Source organism: Hylaeus anthracinus, unplaced genomic scaffold (assembly GCF_026225885.1).
Source record: "Hylaeus anthracinus isolate JK02 unplaced genomic scaffold, UHH_iyHylAnth1.0_haploid 11982, whole genome shotgun sequence".
Lineage (NCBI taxonomy): Eukaryota > Metazoa > Arthropoda > Insecta > Hymenoptera > Colletidae > Hylaeus > Hylaeus anthracinus.
In genome coordinates, this window is record NW_026534330.1 from 6,023,795 (window position 1) to 6,044,535 (window position 20,741).

General features: G+C 39.7%; 2 protein-coding genes across 2 annotated transcripts in view; both read right to left on the minus strand.

Annotated features, from left to right (window-relative positions):
* LOC128886345 (neuronal acetylcholine receptor subunit alpha-7-like) overlaps positions 1–20,741 on the minus strand; it is a 454,660-nt gene that overhangs the window by 234,414 nt on the left and 199,505 nt on the right. The gene's annotated exons all lie outside the window — the stretch shown is intronic.
* The window catches only part of LOC128886357 (zinc finger CCCH domain-containing protein 13), a 179,052-nt gene that overhangs the window by 47,586 nt on the left and 110,725 nt on the right, over positions 1–20,741 (minus strand). Inside the window, exon 4 of the mRNA XM_054141166.1 lies at positions 18,798–18,890. Coding sequence (XP_053997141.1) covers positions 18,798–18,890 — 93 coding nt within the window. The remainder of the gene's footprint in view (positions 1–18,797; positions 18,891–20,741) is intronic.

The window sequence follows — 20,741 nt, forward strand, 5'->3', positions numbered from 1 at the left end:
CGAACAATGATGTTCAAATATTAATAAGTGTTCGAAACTGAGTTCCAACGTAGTTTCACCATAGGTGACACTATGTACAAGAAGATGTACACTATGTAAATATTTATTGCACACCCTCCGCGACGTGTATACAAGATGTCTGAAATTTTGGAAGCCCTACGCCGCAAAGACAAACAGTGAAATCTGTCAGGCTGACTCGGCAGTAAACCATCTCACGGTTTCTCCATTCGTCCGTGGCGCAGGGGAAGCAAATTACTCGTGGATGGTAATTAATAAAGCTCGTAATAGCGTCCGCGTCGGTATCGTCCTATCTACATTTTCCTGCTCGTTAATCACATTAACGAGTGCTTTTGTTAATGCCACTCTGACGTCGCACCTCTTCTCCCTAACTCTCGCCAATCACGGAGAGTAAAGAAGCTAGAAATGGGATCCATGGCCGTAAGAAATTATGGCAGTGTAATTAGAATAATAAACAAAAGAGGGAAGGTAAGACACGTTAAAGAAAAATCAGAACTCGAATTGAGTTATTAAAAATAAAAATTCCATTGTTTACATGAATGAATCTACCCGAACCCAGTTATAACCATTGATTCTATTCGTTGTTGGCTATTAAAGTGTTAATGGAATCAAATTTTGTCCAGCCTTGGTTACATGCACATTCAAGTGTTGACGTATAGTATGATAAATGGTGGCTTCTTTGACCCCCATAACTCGGCCACAGTTGTTCGCGTCCCGTCAACCACGTAGCCGTCTTGCATTCTAACGACCCAACCCCCTGTTTGCCTTTTTCATTTCCGCGGCGGAAGTAGACCTTCCGGGTAACATTCCACCTCGGGTCAAATAACCTAACCGAGGGTCCTTTGAGATCACGTTTCCTGGACTTCTTTCCTCCAGTACTGCACTCGCAGCACTAGGTGTTCTATTACTGTCTTCAGGGTGACCAGGGTGCTAAAGCGCAGCGTCACTTTACGTGACGACGAAATAGAAGATTATTTTATCAATTTCCTACAACAAATCTAAAGTTCTAACAAAACAAATAACACAGTCTATTAAATATTTAGGTCCTATGGTTTCTTGGAACTTTAAGCATGATATAAACCTTTCACTTATATCTCTTTTAGAGTAGACTTATTTTTATATTCATCAGTATTACAGTTAATTTATTATTCGTTAAACGAATAAAGAGTCAAAACAGTTTAGTTTTAGTGTATCTGTGCTATAAAAACGAAGCTCCGTTTTATGACAGTAAAACAAAAAATCAGGAAAGTGTGGAAGTATCCACACCCATGTCCGTGCTTATAAAATCGATAAGTAACAGGGATCGAGCATCATTTAACACGACCATGTGAACCTAGTGAAACAGACCGCAGAACGCGGTCGAGCAAAATTCTCGCGTTACCTTGCCCCTGAAACTTTTATTGCGCTCGATTTTCCGAAAAACTAGAAAACTAACAGTAGAAAGCGAAAAAAAATGGAGAGAAAAAATTGTAAAAATTGAAGGGAACTGAAAATTTGAGAAATGTGCGGTTGAAGCGAAAGAGGGAAAAAATGCTCTTTCTCCATGGTACGCACATGAATGAACGCAGAGGCGCTAAATCGAGGCTTTAAACAACGTTCACGGTAGTGGGATAGGCCAGTCATTTACGTGGATTAAAAGCGGCCGTGAGAGAGGCGTCCGGCATCCCTAGGGACGCGGCAGAGGGATGTTTTTGGGGCTCTGGCCACAATCCGGTCACACGCCCGACCAATTCCTACGCCCTCGTCTACCATGGACTTGTTGTTCGTCGGGTATAGGTATGCTAAATTATACTGATTATTCGTTACTTTAAACCGCGTTGTAATGCGTTCAACGGAAGTCAAACAATACGCGGTGCCAATTAAAGGATAACAGGATTTTTTGGGGGTATGAAAGAGCACATGTTCAGCCTTATTAATTGAAGGCGAGACTCTAGGACAAGCAGGTGAAAAGTGGCATAAATAATTGCTTGTTTAATACTGAAAAGTAATACTTTTTTTATCTGTATATGCGCACGTTGTGTATGATTATCAAAACAGAATGTTCTATCAGACTCACACAAGGAAAATTATCTATCCAATGTTCCTTTATTATTATATTCAATATTCATCCTGAGGCAGATTAATAAATTACAATTCATTGCAAAAAGGAAAACTATAATATCAGTGAATATTGAAGTAACTTTATTACAAGAAATATATCATTCAAATAACCCTAATAGTAATAAAAAGTGATTACTAATGATAATATCGCTGAATAAATCAAATTTTACATTCTAACCTACCCTTTTAATTTTAATCTGATTTCAAAATATCCATTTCCGGAAAAAAGACATACTTCGTCATGCAACAAGAACCTTTCGTAACTATCCTTTCGATTCACTGAGTCCTAAAATAAACTCGCCAATCACGGTATCAGCGAAAGAACACAGAAAGGGGTCACGCCACCCCTATAGAAAAAAGAGCCAACGAGAATCGAACCGGTGAGGACAAAGCCACGAGAGTCCAAAGTCAGCAGAACAGTGGGCCAGCTTTTCAGGTTGCCTAACTAGCATTCACGCCGGGCGTGCGATTTGCAGGGCAAGGACTAGCACAACGTTAGGAACGAACGAACTGAGCAACGAAGGAACGAACCTTGTCTCATCCCTTCGCGTAGCTGGCCATTCTGGCAGCCTTATCTGCCAAGGCAGTCGACCACCCCCACTGCACCGTTGGCCCATTATACGTGCAATGCCGGCCAGACGCAATTAAGTGGGCCTCGCACTACCACCAGATAGCATTCTCGTTCCAGGAAAGGATCTTGCCGGTCTTCTGGAGCAACGTGCCAGGAGCAAGGACACGGACGATATCCTTTACGGTCCGTCTACGTTCTGCCTTCCCCTATCGCAAGGGTACTCCTCTGTTCCTGACGTGTGAAGCGGATCCTGTTGTCTCGAACGCGACTACCAGGAGTGTCGGTCCTCCTAAATGGGCAACGACTATGGCAAACTAGCGCCACGGTAAATTCCTTGATTTGTTTGCCCGCGCCTAGCATCCCTTGCGTTGTTTACTTTGCAAACGACCGATGCGAGAATAGGATATTCGCGAGGCTGGTCTGTTTCCATGCATTAATTCTCTGTGTACTCTGAAATTGTAGCTGGTGTAATTCTCTGTAATTTTTTAATCGTTAGTAGTTAATTTTATGTCACATTGCGTTTACAGGAAGGCAGATTTATTCATTAAATTTTTTCGAATTTATCAAGATCGGAAGTTTGAAAATAATTCCTTTCGTGTAGTATCGTTTGTTGGATATAGGTAGCAAATGAAATTTATTTATTTGCTATAGTGTAAAGTACGAAAGCTCCAAACACTGTGTTAATACTTTGATTGATATTTACGCAAATAGATTCAATGAATTTTAAAACGTTCTGAATGTTAGTATTTATATATGTATAAATAGTATTGAATTTAAAATATATTCAAATAGACAATTTTTTGTTATCCCTCATCAAAGATTTTTCTCAATTTTTTCAATTATACAATTCCTCTTCGAAGAGCACTTCTTGGCATCTAACGATTATTTGTATTTTATATTTCTCATTCGTGTATTTCACTACGAAGGAGAATTGTTAAATTCGAAACTTATATATTATCCAAGTGTAACATACTGTAGTAGTTGTCGCAGTGGGACTGTTTGGCACGAGTTTCGAATACTTGAATCTCAGCAAGGCTCCTGATAGACATTGTTCGCCAGCGTTTGGGTTGGAACTACTTACCGGCTGACTACGCACAGGTTTGTACTACTTGAGCTCGCAACCAGAACGCCAAACTATCTCGAGTGGTCGTTTCAGGAGGTAGTAACTGCTCAACCCTTCCCTTTACGCTTCGATAGTCAAACACAATGCGAATTTCAAATGACACGCAAGTATTCGCCCAACCACAAACAAATTAATAAGAAAAACAATCAAATTATGTACATAAAAAAGAAAGTGAATATATATAAGCTAATTGTATTGCGTTTAGCAAAATTTAAAAATGCTTTTCAATTCCAAGCACTTTATATTTATCATCGACTCCTTTTTCCTATACTCATTTATTATTGTTCTTACTGGTTTCAACAATTTTAATGCCAAGACACATTATGGCAGCAATTTAATATCCTAAAATTTCGTCTACGATAGCGAGACCAGGCTCCGAATTTTTCGCACGTGTTCTGTCCTTGCATGCTACGTCGATATTGAAATTCCTTGCAAATCAAGCTTTGATTGCGACGTAAAACATCAATTAGCGGTTATTAAGTTTTACGAAGGAGTCAGGGTAATGTTCCGAAGTATGCATACCGCAAACTTCCTTGGTATTTCAACGACATATTAATCATGTATGAACATGCTTGTGTTAATAAATACTGCTGCTCGAGAATTTAATTTCTAAACAATGCAGACAATTACTATGGAAATAGTATGAAAACATATATTCGAAACGATGTGACATTAAATTAGGTGTACTTGTTTATATATTTGTACTTTATATTTTATTAAAAGCCATATTTTCTGTGGGTGTTATTTTATGGATTTTATATTTTCTTAGATTTAAAATGGAAGTTCTATGAAACTATAAATAAATGGAGCAAATAGGCAATAATACATGTTAGAGCAAAAGAAGGATTTTTTATTTAAAATGCCTATTATCATTTTACTATTGGTAGATTGCAGACTTTTTAATCAAAATCCTGTGAATGGAATTATTGAATAAAGGTGTGAATTAACAAAAGCAAAATTTCCTTTCAAATTATCGGTAGCTATGAATGCCGTGCTTTGATACCAGATGTTTCATCGCGACTGATGGCAGACAGAGTGCTCTCCTACTTCAGGTTGTCGCGTCGACCTACTTGACTCGACAGTGTTTCTGGCACACTTCGATAAGCAAGACTGAAAACGTTACGAGTGTCTAAACAGACGAATAAATTGGTGCTCGTGCATATGGTACCTGTATGTCGCATATTCTATGCGATCTCAAGAGAATAGCTGAGCCGTAAGTGTACTTCTCGTGAGAGTGTTACAAAAGCACCATAGAATTTACGAAAGTCACTCGAATACGTTTAAATTTCTGCCGTCATTCACTAAATTTCAGCCAAAGTTCCAATGGAAGACTTATGTTAATCACGTGCTCCTTAAAATGAGAAATGTATTACTCTTTTAGTTTAAAATTATTCTGAGTAATTTGACTAAAAAAAGAAAAGGGAATATGTACAGAAACCAATTGAAGTTCTAATAAATCCTTGTTTCATTTATATACTTGAAAATATTTTGTATTCTTTTTTATTCAGACAAAAAATGCCACATTTCTAGTATCATACATCATTATCCAAAATTTACAGAAATAACAAATGAAAATATAAACTTTAAAACATATGTAATGATTTTTCCATAATGAATGTCCCTCATCCCCCGAAAAATTCCAAAACTTCACATCCCCCTTACTTATCCTAAGCATATGCAGCCTGTTATTCAAAAAATCTCATTACCTCCGCAAAGTTTCGCGTTGACCCGAAGTCCTACTTCGTAAACATCATCCATCCGCCTGACCCGCATTGACTACCAAATAGGAAGAACAGAATTGGCGGACTAACAACGCCGAATTCCGTGCAACGTGCGGCTGCACATCGATTTCGCAGCCTGAGAGCCAATGTTCGATTCAAGTGCAGGTATCCAGGAGCGTTCGATAAACACGTCCCACGTCTGCAGAATAGCTGCGACCCAGGGATCCTTTCGATGCCTCAGATCACCGCCCGCAATTGAGACGACACGTATAATGCAGGGGTTGCAACATCAAAGTGTTGAATGCGAGTTAATTTCGGCGTGACTATTCAGTTCCATCGTGAATGCTGACAGGGAATCATCGAGAACGCAAGCGTTCTCCATTCACGAGGAACTTTATTTCGACTAGGCCACGCGATCGGTTATCTGCTTTGATTTCGCGGCGAGTATCAGTTTCATTCTTCTACTAAACTTATAGTTTCGAATGGGATTCACCAGGTTCCAAGCAAAACTCGATGAATGCGTGGTGTGACCGAGGACAATAATGTCACGATGATCTTCAGAGATATCCGTTGATGAAAAGTACCTCTGGATGTTAAGTGCGGAATTAAAATCGTGTTAAGCACTTGAGCCCCGTGAGCTTAATCCGCTTTGAAGATAATGCAAACGCGTAACAAATGTAAGTTTACTCGCGCTGCAATTTCGCGAGTGCAAGCAAGGCGATACGTTAGGTAATAAACTTTCTGAGATTAAAGATAACTGTTTTATTGCTAGGTAAATCTTATTACTCACACTTCATTCAATTAAAATAAACACAATGGTTCCTATTCTTATTTAATTTTTCGTGATATTTGAATAAAAAGCTTCAAAGAATCATACACTTTTACAAATTCTACTTTCCCATGAATTTATCCTGTGTAGCCACTAATAAAGTTTCCCTGGACTTACGATATCCCCTCAGAAGAGGCATCCAGTTAATATTTCACCATGGAAAAGTAATTTAAACTTCGTAAAGACGGCCTGTTGCCTACAACTTAAAATATATCTACTTTTGACACCTGTGATTACCTCACCCACTGCAATCCTCAAATAAACAGAATCAAACCCATGGTCTTTCCCGGACTACAACACCTCCAAATTGGGAATACTGTCCCCCAAAGCAGGGACGTTCATTGCGACCTGTCTCCATAGAAAAGGAACCTCCAACTCAACACAGACCACGCAAAAAGCAACGCTAGTCAAATTTCAACCGCGGACCTTTAATTCCGTGTCGCGCAGGTTCGAAGATAGGAGATAGGAAACGCAGCGGCGCGTGCATAGGAAATTAAAATTCCACGAGGCGGTCGCACGAACGGCCGTGTAAATGCGCTTTAATAATAATGTAAACGCGTAACGAATGGGAGTTAACGCGCGGTCACTTTACCGTGAAACGAGGCGACGCGGCATTTCCAACGACGGTGGTCGTCGGGAACGCGGCACACGGTCACCAGAGGGGCGAAGGGCCAGGGAAAGGGCTCAGGGAGGGTCGCGAACACGTGGACACGAAAATCCACCCCCGTTGAATTCCAGCTGCGTTTCAACCGGCCGCGTCTGTCCGCGTACAAACGTACCAAACCCGCGTGGCCGGGGTAATACGCATAATTGCATAAAATTACGGGATGGGCCAAATTATCGGGTTGGGACGCTTTAAACGAGGGCCGATTACGACGCGGCCTTCCTCACCTCGTGAAGTACGTTCGAATAATTCCGGTCTGTGCCTCGAATACGCGCTAAGTTCTCCATGTTTACTGCGCACGTATTTTCGACGGATCGCTCGGCGCGGGGGTTTGATGAGGTTTCCGAAGCGCGCCAGTGTTTACTTTTCGCGTCGATGGCACGGAGAATGCCATCAGGCTCATAAATAGCAGACGCTTTTATGCTGTATGCCAAAAAAAAAAGATGAAAATGTTGTTGTCAAAGTGGCTGGGTATTTGGTTTGGAAATATCATAGTTTCTCACTTTTAAATAGAGAAAGGTATGAAATCTTTAGATGAACTTTTAAAATGTGAAACTAAACAGAGGCAAACAAAGATAAACGCATACATACAAACACATACTAATATATAAAGAATTTACAAAAATAATCAGCATTATAACATCTCAGAAATATGGATCCAAACCAAGCCAAACATTGGTACACGTAATCATACTCACATATAGAATTTCTTTCAAAATTTAATATCACAAACGTCACATATATAGAAGCTATCGTTTTATGCTTTGCTGTTTCCTACTACATATTATTCCTGACATATGAAACTACCATACGTCCATATGCATGTACATACATACAGAATATTTCAGTCTTCTCTTTCGTGTATTTTTAAACTCGGGACAAGAAATATCGAGAAATGTAAAACTCCAGGAGAAAGGGAGTCAAATTTTGACCGACAGCAACGCGTTTCCCCTGTTATATTCAACAGCAACCGGGGAAGTACTAAACGGAACGATTCATCGTTATAGGTTATTTCAATACACGGAGTATCAGCCAGCCCCGGCACGCCTATATTTATGAAACTTGGTACACAGATGGACTATTGAAAAATATCGCACAGGTATTTTTTTCCAGGTTGATGTATTCAAGCTTGAATCGGAAACAAGCACAGACAGATATTCAAACTAAAAATATCACCAACCCATAGGCGCGCTCAGTCAGGTGACTTATTATGGCTGTTTCTACTAAAACATGCTTTTATCGGCTGGCAATTTGTTAATTTAAAAAATACATGAAACTCCATAGATATTTGTCAATATCATGGCCTGTTTTAGAATGATATTAACACTTTGCACTCGGCGCCATTTTGTTACAGAATGTCCAAACAGAAATCATGTCGTATTACATAATGTAACTTATAAAGCATATAATTTACTGTGATGATACTTGAGCTTATATGAATCTTTAGACATCGAGGAACATATTTATGTCAAAAAAGAAAATTTCATCCATAAGTTTATCCTGTGTAATCGCTAATAAAGTTTGCCTGGATGTACGATGTTCCCTCGGAAGAGACATCCGAGTGTAATGGGTTAATTGTCATTATTTAACATAGTTTGTAAGGAATTTATGTTACTAATGAATATTAACTATAATTTCAATGTGCCTTCTGGAGAGTTGTGGAACTGGTGAAGGAGGAACTTGAATACAAAGGAGATATTTGACTTCATCGCCCAGCGCATTAACGCGCCAGGAAGTTAACACGAATTATTCATCTACGCAACAGTAGACTGCGTGATGCGTATTGTGTTGATCTCAAACACGTCTCGAATTCTATTTCTCCAAACCGAAAGGGTTTGGTCGGATTGTCGCGGCTGTATTTCGATTTACCCTATTAAGACCATCCGCATTCAATGCCGATTCCGTCAGCTATCAATACACAATGCCTGCTGATTCTCTTCACCGAGATTACGGTTGTTTGTGCCTACTGCAAACTTGCACGTTCTCTGTAGTACTCGACAAGTAAATCCAAATTTATTTCTAGAAATTCAATTTAATTTCTATTATAAAACATTCCAGAAATTGTGTATGTATTAACTATTACAACCCTCTTGTAAACACTTATCAAAAGTGTGCATTGGAAATAGGTGCATGAATTATTGAAATAATTACGCGTTAGATGTAATTGTTTAGTGTAACTGTAATTCCTGCAATTGACTATAGAAAATATATTTAGCAACTGATAGAATTTTTTTTGTGTACACGTATTGGATGGATATATTTAAAATTGACGAATTAATAAAATAATCGCCCATAATGTTATGTGTGCAATTGATTTACCTTGATTTTAATAACGCGCATGGAGTCCTTGGCATGTCGCGACGTATGAGAGGCAATCGAATTTTTAGCGAAATTCTGGAAGCTCGTTAAGCGTATCGCAGCGGACGAATTTTCAATAATTTGCTATTAATGAAATTACTCAGCGTACGCCGATTGTTTGTACCCTTGTTACACGGCGACCCGCGTTGGACTAATTGTAGAGAGAAGCAAGCAAATGAGACCAGCGTGAACTTTCGAATAATCGCCAAACTGAGTTTCTCGTTTGTCGCAAATAACCATTACCGATAAATCAACAAAAGAACATCAATCATCGAACAAACAGAAACTTCTCAGTGGTGAGTAAGAAAATTAACATCACTTCAGTAGTATTGTTAAATGAGTGCTGCGATTGTCTAAATATTTAATTGTCTAATTTAATGTTAAAATATTCTATGTCTTGGCTAGTAGAGTAATTTATTTTACTGTGTATAATGTTTTCCATTAATTTTGTTCTGAGTTTGTGTACGTTTAGAAGGATTGTCATTTTTCGAAAAAAAAATCTGAAAAGTTTAATATAATATGTATATTTAATTCACAAGTAGTTTATAAATGCTAAAAAGCCATGCTAATATTTCAAGCCCCTATTCCAAATATAAAGTGTCCTGTAACTACCTACATTATTCCAATTGCACTTTTATAGTACATGCGTGTGTGCAACGTGATATCGCGCAACGCGACAGCAACTTATCTTCTACATCCGAGTTAAAGTCTCCCCCAACATCTCTCGCGAAATTGTAGCGACAATTTGCCACCTGACGACAGGAAATTTCCTGTAGTTCTAAGAATTAATATCGAATCTCGGACGACAATCTCGTTACGCGTTTGAAAGGGTGGGCAGGACGGATTTTCCAACGGAAGAAAATTCGCCACCACTGAAAAGGAGGGATTCGCGATCGATTCTAAGGAAGAGCGAGAGAAATGGGAGGGAAAAGTCGCGATATTGCCAATTTCGCTATCACGCTTTCATTTCGGGGCGCCACCCTGCGCTAACATCGTGAGCATCGAATTTTCGTTTCACGCCCGGCACCCGGCTGGAAGGTGGAAGAAGGGGTAGGGGAAAACGAATTTTCCCCACTATCATCGGCCGTGCTTGCTACACGCGTTCCCGAATGCGTTATGTTATGGTAACCGCGCGTAAGACGTTTCCCTGGATTTACGCCTAGACGTATGCTCGTCTCGGGGTGAATTATGGAAAAACCCTGACCTGTTTGATAACGGATTTCCATGCGACTGGAAAAACGTACGAGATTCGTACGAATTTCAACGTGGATCTCACGTAGAATAGTTTATCAGTTTTATATGCTTGTTTTCGCGCAGTACTAACACGTGATACACACTTCTGTGACTTTTTAAGCTACTTGCAAGATAATACACTAATTAATATTTACACATAATTTTAATCAAGAAAGGTTAAATCCTTCTGTAAAATTTCCTGAATGAAATTCAGAAGAATCATTTTCATTGTTTTAGAAAGTAGAGTTCTCATCTCGAATCACGAGTGCCACAAATGTTGAGTAATAAAGTAACCGGTGATTCCTTCTTCGATTCAAATGGAGTCGTGTCACCGAAGCTGTCCTTCAAGGAACGCGATAAAAGGCCAGGTATCAGCGGTAGACCGCCCCCTTAATCGAGGTCAGGAGGATGGTATTCAAAGAAGGGTGGGTACCCTATCGTCGACTTATCGATCAATCTGTCGAACACGACTTTCCAATCTCCTGCACGCACCGCCCGCTGAGCTCGAGCGAAGCCCCAAGAAGAGACCACTCCGGCAGGAAATTCGAGCGCTGACTCAGGGTTAGAATTAGAAAGGATTATCAGATCAAACGGTGGATACCGGACTGCGTTGCGCATCGCTAAATCTCACTGACGAAGACAGCTCGGTAGTGGTGCACTGATTGAATCGAGTGGCCCACTAAGGGAAACATTAATCCCTCCTAATCGTTTTCGTCGCATTGACGGATTTCCGCGTTGCTATACGATTCAACGTTCTCCATTCGATTCCTCGGCCTCCTTTGTTCATTCTTCAGTCGTGATAGTAATGTCAAGTCAACTGGATTTGTGACGCGGACCTGATTCCTGGGTCAATTATCATTTTCGATGAATTTTACGTGGAATTTAAAAAACTGTGGAACGGAAAATAATTTATTTCTATACGGATATGTATGTAATAATACGAGGATAATTCAAATTTGTTGAAATGTAATGCGATTTGCTCGAAATTGTTTCTCTCCACGGCAGCATAATTAACTCCAGCCAGTAAGTGATGATCACTGCGTTATTAAAGTGTGCCGAGCTCAGAAAATCTTCCCCGAACGAGCCGTGTCAGCTGAATTACAGATTCAAGTGATCGACATCGACTGAAAGCCACAGTGCACACGCCCCAATACCCGAGTTTGAAGTGCCACGAAATCGAACGACGCGTTATAACAATTTGATTTAACGAAAAGCTCACAATCAGTCCGATTTCTAGTCCACGTTTAACCTTCCATTTGTGGGGCTATCTGCAAACGAACTCAGGATAGGGTCCCCCAAATCCGTGGTATTTGCATTTGTCGATTTACTTATGGAAATCGTGGCTTCCCTCCGGGAGTGTAAAATACTTTAGAAAATACTTACTGTCAGAATCTGACCTTCGATTCGGGGATCGGTGAGAAACTGATTGTAAGTAAGGTAAATTTAGGATATCAGATCGAGACTACCGTCCAAAAATTGTTAAATTGAAGATAAATTACTTGGACAAAATAATGTATATCATAATACAATTCTGGTGATATCAATTTCATATTATAAGTTTGACATTTTTATCTCCACAGAGGAAATAAATTAAATATGATTTCATTTTTTAATATATTAAGTCATGCAAACCATGTCAACTTCATATTCTTTAAATCTTGACTAAATATTTCAAGTATTTTATTAATATTGTAATTCCATTCTCATTAAAAATATTAAATTTCCAAAGTTTGGACCTAACATAATCCACCTTTGAGAAATACGTTATGCTACTAAACGACACTGACTAAAAAATCTCACAAATGTTGGAGTCAGGAATTATGTAAGACCAAGAACAAACGAGGAGACCACTTTTATTAAGAAGAATAGACTGAGACAGGGACTGATATTAAACTTTTAAGTGAAGTTTCTTGGAAGCTCATCAAGTCCCTTGAAGCGTCAATTAAATCTTGACGATGAAAGTTTTACAAAGATCCGCCCTTGACGACACTAGTAAAATGCATTAAGTTCGATTCCGCGGATCGGTTACCCGTCTATGTAATTGAATTTCAACTATGAGTGTTATGGTCAACGACAAGAATCGTGGATGCTAATTTTATGGTAAACAGGGAATAATGTCACCAGGCTTTCACCATTCGGTTTACTTCGAATTGGTAAATACGCCCCATCGCGGGGTCTCCTTATCGGATACAGCTTGTCTGTTCAATATTTCTTCTTCGAGTATGCATCGATCGATTCCCACCAGTTTGAAAAATTAATTTGCGTCGAAACTTGCACTCGTATATTTATTACTCCTTGAGGGACATTTCTTCATAGAAAATTGCGAATGTTATAAATATACTTTTCCTTTGAAGATGAAGTATTATTTCAAGCTCCACTTTTCAAGGTAGTCAAAGAATATCCTTTTTTTACTCAAAATATCTAAGGGTTGCTTAAGGAACTGCTTTGTCTGGAAAAAATTAAGTAAAACGTCGCAGTTCGGTCAAGAACATGTCGCGGAACGTCGACGGAAAGAGTTGTGATTCGTTTCCCCTCCCATGACCACTGGAATAATTAAAAGTTTAATTTAGTTCCGACGAGTCCGGGAACTGGAGGAACGTGTCCAAATTGAACGAGTTCGTGTGTCTATGCCAGGCGTGTGTCGTTTCGTAGTTGACAAAAGTCCGTCGATTTAAACCGGAGTCACCGGATTCCTCGGCGAGCAAGTTCGAAAGGTTCGGTCCCAATGGCAAAGGCAATCCCTGCCCTATTCAGGAAACGGAACTCGACGCCAAACTCTCGACGCAGGCTGAAACCGGTGTCTCCCGGCCCTCGAGGATGTTACCAATGGTTGTCGAACGTAACTCCTAACATCCGATTAATCAACTCCGGAAAGTAATCAATGCGAGGTCGAATGCTCTCAAACGAAAGTTTCGATCGTTTGAAATACAACGAAAAGTTTCACAGAGTCTTAATGAAACTTCCCTGAAAAGCGCTCGACTCAATTCGGACAAATATCCCCGTCTTGCGCTTCGATTAACGCAGTACAGGTTTTTTCTTTTTTGAAAGTTACTTTAAAATCAGGCCAATAAATTTGTTAATGCATTCAGTAAAAATAGTTGAAAGAAAATAAAACCTTTAAAATAAGTGTTGTCGCTCAGAAACTTCATTATTCGATTATAATTCTAAATTAAGGGTAAAGTCTGATGCTCAATGTGAAACTAAAAATAAATTCAAAGGATTACTTGTGATTTTGAAATTGTATTACAAGATAGCAATACCTCCTGAAATCACTATTAAACTTAATGTTCAAAGGTATGAACAAATATTTAAATATACAAAATATAAAATATAAAAAGGACATGTTTCCAATAAAATGAATAAATACTATGCTAACGATAGCGAACTGCAAGACTCGTGACCGATTAAATTAATGAAAAATGTGTTTCTGAAAACCAGAAAGTTTCGGAGTGCAATATTCATCGCGTTTCTACATTCAATATGCATATTAATATCGTTATTCTCGCAGGGGGCGGGGGGAAAATAACAAACAGAAGGAATTAATTAAACGTTAATTTCGCAGCCAATTAGTAAATCCAATCGCCCGCATTGTCGATATCGTTATTGTATTTTTCATCGGAAAAGACCGTGCCTCGAAAATATACCACGTCGAGATTGAACGTAGTGGAGAACCTATAATGTTTGTAATTATTACCCCGATACGCTTTCCGGAAATCGAGTTGCCGCGTTTCGAAAGTTTGTATTACTCGATCGACAATACCTCTACGAAACGCTGGATAACTGTTAGCTTCGAAGGGCTTCGCCGAACAATGAGAAACAAAAACAGTGCATACAAAGGAAAAAAGCATAACAATCGGAGAAAGTTTCCGCGAGATAATTGGAGCACGAATACGGGGTAACGATGTGAGTACCACTTAATGTATGTTTTCGTTTCCGCAGAAAATTAATCAAGGGACCGTCAACACTGGGGCACTTAAGGCGATTCGAAAGCATTTTCAGAAAGCTTACTGGTGTATTTTGGGTCTCAGGGTTGGGCGGTCTTGACAAGGGATGGAAGCCTTTTGTTATCAGGGTAGAGAGAGTTCAAGTTGATACTGTTCTTAACATGTGATATTGTGATAGAGTATTAAAATAATACAGGAGTCATGTAAGACAAAGTAATGATAAGAAGAATAGAAATATTAATTAAGAATAACTTTTAGTCTAATCACTATTGTATATGGTTACACACTTTAATAAATAACGGAACGGATATTGTGATATGATGTTTGTTGATTAGAATATTTGTTCTTCGTGGATGAACGGGTTACTGAAAAAGAATGCAACTAATATTTGACAAAGTATATAGATAATTCAAGACGAATTAATTAATTATAGAAATACCTGTAAATTGCTTACGTGAAGAGAGCCTCACTTTAATATGCATATACATGATATTTGATGAAATACGTAAATAATCCAACATAGATCAATTAATCAAGGACAAGCACGTATAATATATAATGAATTAATTCATTCCACTTATTGTTCTTAGAAAGTTAAGAGAATTAAAGGCGTCGACCTAAGAGGTGAACGTCAGGAATACTTAAGCCCTAAATAAAATAATAAGATTGGATATGCTAAATTCTAGCATTGGAATTACGTGTTCGTAATGAAAATTGAGTTCTGCAAAGGGGAGAACGTTTAGTCAACATGGGCTGCGCGGGAAGTTTCGAAGGCGTCTCTTTAACGAGTGCAAATTGGCGTACACTGGAAAACTGCCAAACGGCCGAATGGAGGTAATAAGATATTCCAGTCCGCTACCCATCGATTGTTGTAAGAAGCTCCGAGTGTCTTCCAAGTGTAACACTTTCCTGATGAGAGTCAATTTTCCAGAAATTTCCTTCGACCCTTCCAGACATAAAACTTCGATGCTCGCCATTAGAATATCTCACTTAACAAAGGTTGAATCGAAATTACTCTATCGCTTCGAATAAGATGTCCTTTAAAATTCTGATATATCTCTACTCGAATCGGAATTCGGAAGAGTAACAATTATTGAGAAAGTTTAACACACAAATAACTAAAGTCGAAATCATAATTGCTCCTCCTACGTTAATAATAATATTCTTTGTAATGTAGGTGAATATAATTTTTTAATGTTTCGACAAGTCTGAAACAAATCTAATCGAAATCTAAACAAAAAGAAATGCATGTCAAAGTTAGAATCCAATTACGCACAGTTCCTTAATTAATGTTCCTGCAGTAGTTACGGAACACCTAACTGGAAGATGGGGAATAGAAAAATGAGAATTTAGGTGAACAGTTAGAAAGGAGGACACCTCACCGAGGGAATAAACTAATTACACGTCCGTGTGCCGGGAAATAGAAACGAACCTGGCAGGAACAATAATTTATCCGCTTTATTCTTACCCGAAAGCGCTTGGAACGACAAATAATAATACGGTAACCCTATTTCGAGGCAGCTCACAGGGCGGAGTTTAAATTGGAAGGTGCCCCAGGGCGTCTCGTATGCAGTTAATGGAAGCTATATCCAAGGCTTGGATATTCTGTCCAACCTCCGATTGCAGTTAACTTCGACCACCATCCAAGTGGCGGTGGTGCAGTGTAGGCATGTTCGAAAACTCGTTTTGTATTATCTTTCAAAATAACGTTGTGTCTGTGAGATCCCCCCGTTTAATTACTCCCCTATCCACGCATTCCTACCTGAAGCGCCAGAAAACTTCTCCTAATCATTTTAGGTGCCAGAAAAAAGTCAAAATGCTATTTTACATTCAATAAAATTAACAAATTGCGATAAGTAGTACATCTTTATTCTTTGTATAATTCTTAAACATAAATATCCAGTCTCTACATCTTCATAAAGAACTGAACAACACAAGTACATTCTTCCCCTAGCATATTATGCACGCAACAGCAATCGAACTAAGAAAAAGTCCGAGATGCGCCCTGGCTACGTTGATTCCCCACCCTCCCATCTAGGGTGCAGGAACAAGAGGGAACGTCGAGAAAAGAGGAGGAAAATTTCCCGACTAAACATTCCGTCTGAAGCGCGTGAAGTCCTCGCGAGGAACATACCCCGAGTCGAGGTACGCGCGATTCGTTTCGAATCGAACGGGGATTTCTCTCGTTCCGCTTGAAAAACAAATAAAACTTCCGTCGCACTTGGCCAGGCTTTCTAAGACCCCCGCCATCGTCCCGGTGTTCCTTTCTTGTTATAGAACTTGCAAGCTCGGCCACGAGGGGTTACCGACCCGGACTTAATACGTACACTTATCACGCTGCAATGATCCTGTTAGCAACTTTTCCCTACCCCTTTCCCAACCCCTACTGGCCACCGTTCCATGGCGTAAGACAGCCTGAAAAAAAGAGAGACGATAGAGCCAGCGAGCCATTATTGGCTTTGGAAGCCACGAGAATGCTCTGTTCCGTTCGACGTATCCTCGCACCGACAGGTCAAACTTCGTCCGAGGCAGAATGTGATGAAAAAGATGCGAGACGCTGGTATCCTTTGAAAGCTAACTGGCTAGGCGAGGCTGGTAATTTATTTTAGAGGGTGGGGAAAGACGAGTGCGTTCCCCTTCGATGGATTCGGAATTTGCTTAAAAGCGGATAGCCGATTGGCTGTCATAAAGTCGCCTGTTTAACGAAGACTCCACAGAGTCGAGTGGCCAGTTTAATTTGATTGAATTGCGCGAGGGTATTCGAGGTGTTTCAGGGGATTTTTGAGGACCGTGACCAGACGGACGGAGTCTACCTGGTCGCCCTCTAGTTTGGATCCATTCTCGAGGGTATGCCAAACATGGACTAAAGCGCAACAACATGATTTTAATTAATGTCAGACTCGATACTAGTGTTTTGTTTATATTAAACAGTTTTATTTTAAGAAAAATCTGAGAATATTAAACTAACAATAATTCTTTCTTATTCAATGTAGTAAATCACTCACTTAAATACTATTCAAATAAAAATAAACAAATTTTGAGATAATTTATATAAACCACACAATATCTAAAGAATAAAATCTCTGCCATGCTTTCTGAATAGCAATTAAATTCAAAAATCAACAAATTCAAAAATTTTTACACTTCAAAGCTGAATCTTTGCCACCTTTGTTCTTTTTAAAACTGCGAGGATCCGAAAATTACTCGACTGAAGCCTCCTTCCTCCCCCAATATCCATTACCTTCGAAATTATTGACGTCACGAGGCTCCAGTGGCTACTAAAATTACCTCGCCCAATTAAAAACTCACCGCGACGATATTTTAATCGCGACCAGTCGATTTTAATTGCGTTCGCCATCAATTTACGATCAATATAAGGATCGCGGCGTTTCGCGCGCCTAATTGAAATAATTACACGCGACGTGGCCGATCTGATAATTAAGAGACGCATCGGAAACGAAGACAAAGTTGCGGCTCGATTCGTGGCCGGGAACGATATTAAAAAAAAATTCTATCAAAATTTATCGGGACGTCGACGAACAGAAAACAAATTTTCCGCCCGAGGCGACGATTTATTCCCGCGTCTAATGATGCGCGCTACGCTAATTAATTAACACACGGACGGTCGTTTAAGAATCGACCGGTTCCCAGTTTGTTCCTCGATAATTACATGACAAATTTTAATTAATACACCGTAATTATCGTGATGGGCAGCGATCACGTGTGAGGGGTCGAGAGGGAACGCTGAGAAACGAAGAGAGGGTGTTAAGGAACGTTTTGCTATGCACGGGAGGAGGGCTAATGGGATAGCGATTGCTTACCGTGTGAACGACCTTATTGATTTTGGTAATCTTTAAGTGCGAAGGTGTCAGAAGGTGATATTGGAAAAATTGGCCCTCTGTTGTTTTCCAATTCAATTTGTCCTTATATTTAAATCTCTTGCAAAACTCTAACCTTGTAAGATATAAAAATGTTTATTCTTTATTTTTTTCTACTGGTGAACCTATAAAAAAAAACAACACTAGGATCCCAATCTTTACTTGATACCTGAAAATGTCGATACTTTATTTTCAAACGAACTAAGTTGAAAGAATGGAACCAGAGTTCAGTCTTTGAAACTCCGTCAAGATGATCTCATCTTGAAGTAGAATTTCCTGGTCTTCATGTCCCGAGGGACACAAAGAAGCAACGGGAGGAAGTTCCGCGGCGCGATAATAAGAAAATTGCTGAACTTACCGACATCCTTGGAACCACCCCACGTCCCCAGTTGCGCCTGGCGTGCTAATCGAGACAATGCGTCCACGTAGACGCGGGATGCGGCTGCGGCACCTGGAAAATAATGAAACACAGGGCGATTGTAGCGGCCGAACAGCAGGTGTATCGCGACTTCCCGTCTCTTTCCCCCCTCCGTTTTTCTTCGGCGATAATTCAACGGCTCGCCCGCGCGTACTATTTAATTAAAGGGGGACCGCGGAGAGTCTTAATCACTTGGAAATTTTATCGATTCCCGCGAGCGAGGGACTGTTTTAATTTCTGTTGGGGCGATGGTTAACAATCGCCCGACTCTTCCATTCGATTCTTAATTACGCCCCGATGCGTGTTAAGGTTACTGTTTTCTAAGCGAGCGGCAGCTGCTTTGCGCTGCGGTAATTTTCTCATTTCTTTAATCGATTAATATTCAACGACTGTTTTCCTTTCGATCGAATGGTGGAAACGCGCTGAATAACAATGGGGAGGAGTTTATTAACTTTCTCTTGGCGATCGTTAGTCTGTGCCCGGAGGGTATTCTTGCTTTTTTGGCCTTGAATGCTTTGCTTTAAGACGTTGACTGTCAGAATAAAATTCGTGATAACTTCTATGGAGTTAAAATTTTGTATCGTGACTATTGAAGATTAGGTAATTCACATTAGTAGTAGTATTTTATTTGTTAACCTCTCCAAACTCACAAATCCTATCCAGATTTATTTTCATTGTCGCCTCACTTTTGGAATTAATTTTGTTATTCCTATAATAAAAATGTATATCTATGTATAGTTTATTAACATTAGAAACTCTGAGCCATGTGGTATATCACAGTAAAAATTACAGGAAATTTTTATAAATTTTCAAGAGTAAATTTCTGGTAAAAAATTAATCAACGAAAGCCATCGATGCTTGAAAAGAACCAAAATCATACATTTCCCAAAGACAATAACCTTAAAAAACCCTCTCTTCATTCAAAGCACTGTATCGACTGAGATATTTCATACCTTGCGATACCGCCCCACTCTTTGTCGAAGAAATAACGAACGAATCGGAGGCGTAACTGCAGATTACAGAAAACTTCATTAACTTTTTCTCTACGGCGCGCATAACCATCCCTACAGCGTGTAACGAAAAGACCGAACAAAAAGCTACACGCGGTGACCGAGGAGGCGAATAAAAACACCGTTCGAAGTGCTCCTGTTATCAATAAAGAACGATCATTTCCAACGAAAGCTCCTCGTTAAAATCTATGGGGCAGAAAAATTGGGACGGAGAACACGAGCGTAGGGGGCGGTCGAAACGGAAAGATCGGTGGAAATTGGCGGTGTATACCTTGTTTCCTGCGACGGAGGATCCCTCATAAATACGGGGAAGTTGTATAGTGCCTAACTGGCTGCCGTGTCATGGGAATAAAAACGACGAAGGAAGGAGGAAAAGCTCGGACAAGAGTGGCAGGGCAGGAAACGTGCTATATCTCGAAAGGAACTTGTATAAAAGTAGAGAGAGGGGGTTGTTTTATGGCGAACTAGTGAGCAGACCGTTGCCTGGATGCCCTCTGAATATCACGGTATGTTCATCCTAGAGGAAAGTGGACACTTTGGATTTAACTGTAATGAATGAGCCGAGACGAAAAAGCACCCGAGGCTTTGTTCGAACGAAACGAAGAATCAAGAAATTCCTCTGGCTTTGTTTGAGAATATTTCTCCGCTGGAAAACTGCGGACTTTTCACTCGAGTGTTTGCTTGACTTCTGGAAATTTTTTTCAATCTGAACCCATGTCAATCAAACGCATACCCGTGCAGTGGATATGTTAATTTGTCCAGAGTAAACCTGTACAGTGTGTATGGTATGCAGAGAGCTGACTAGATCACATTATATATATAGCCTAATTTTGTTGATAAAATACAATTTCAGAAAAGACGTTGTTTATGTATA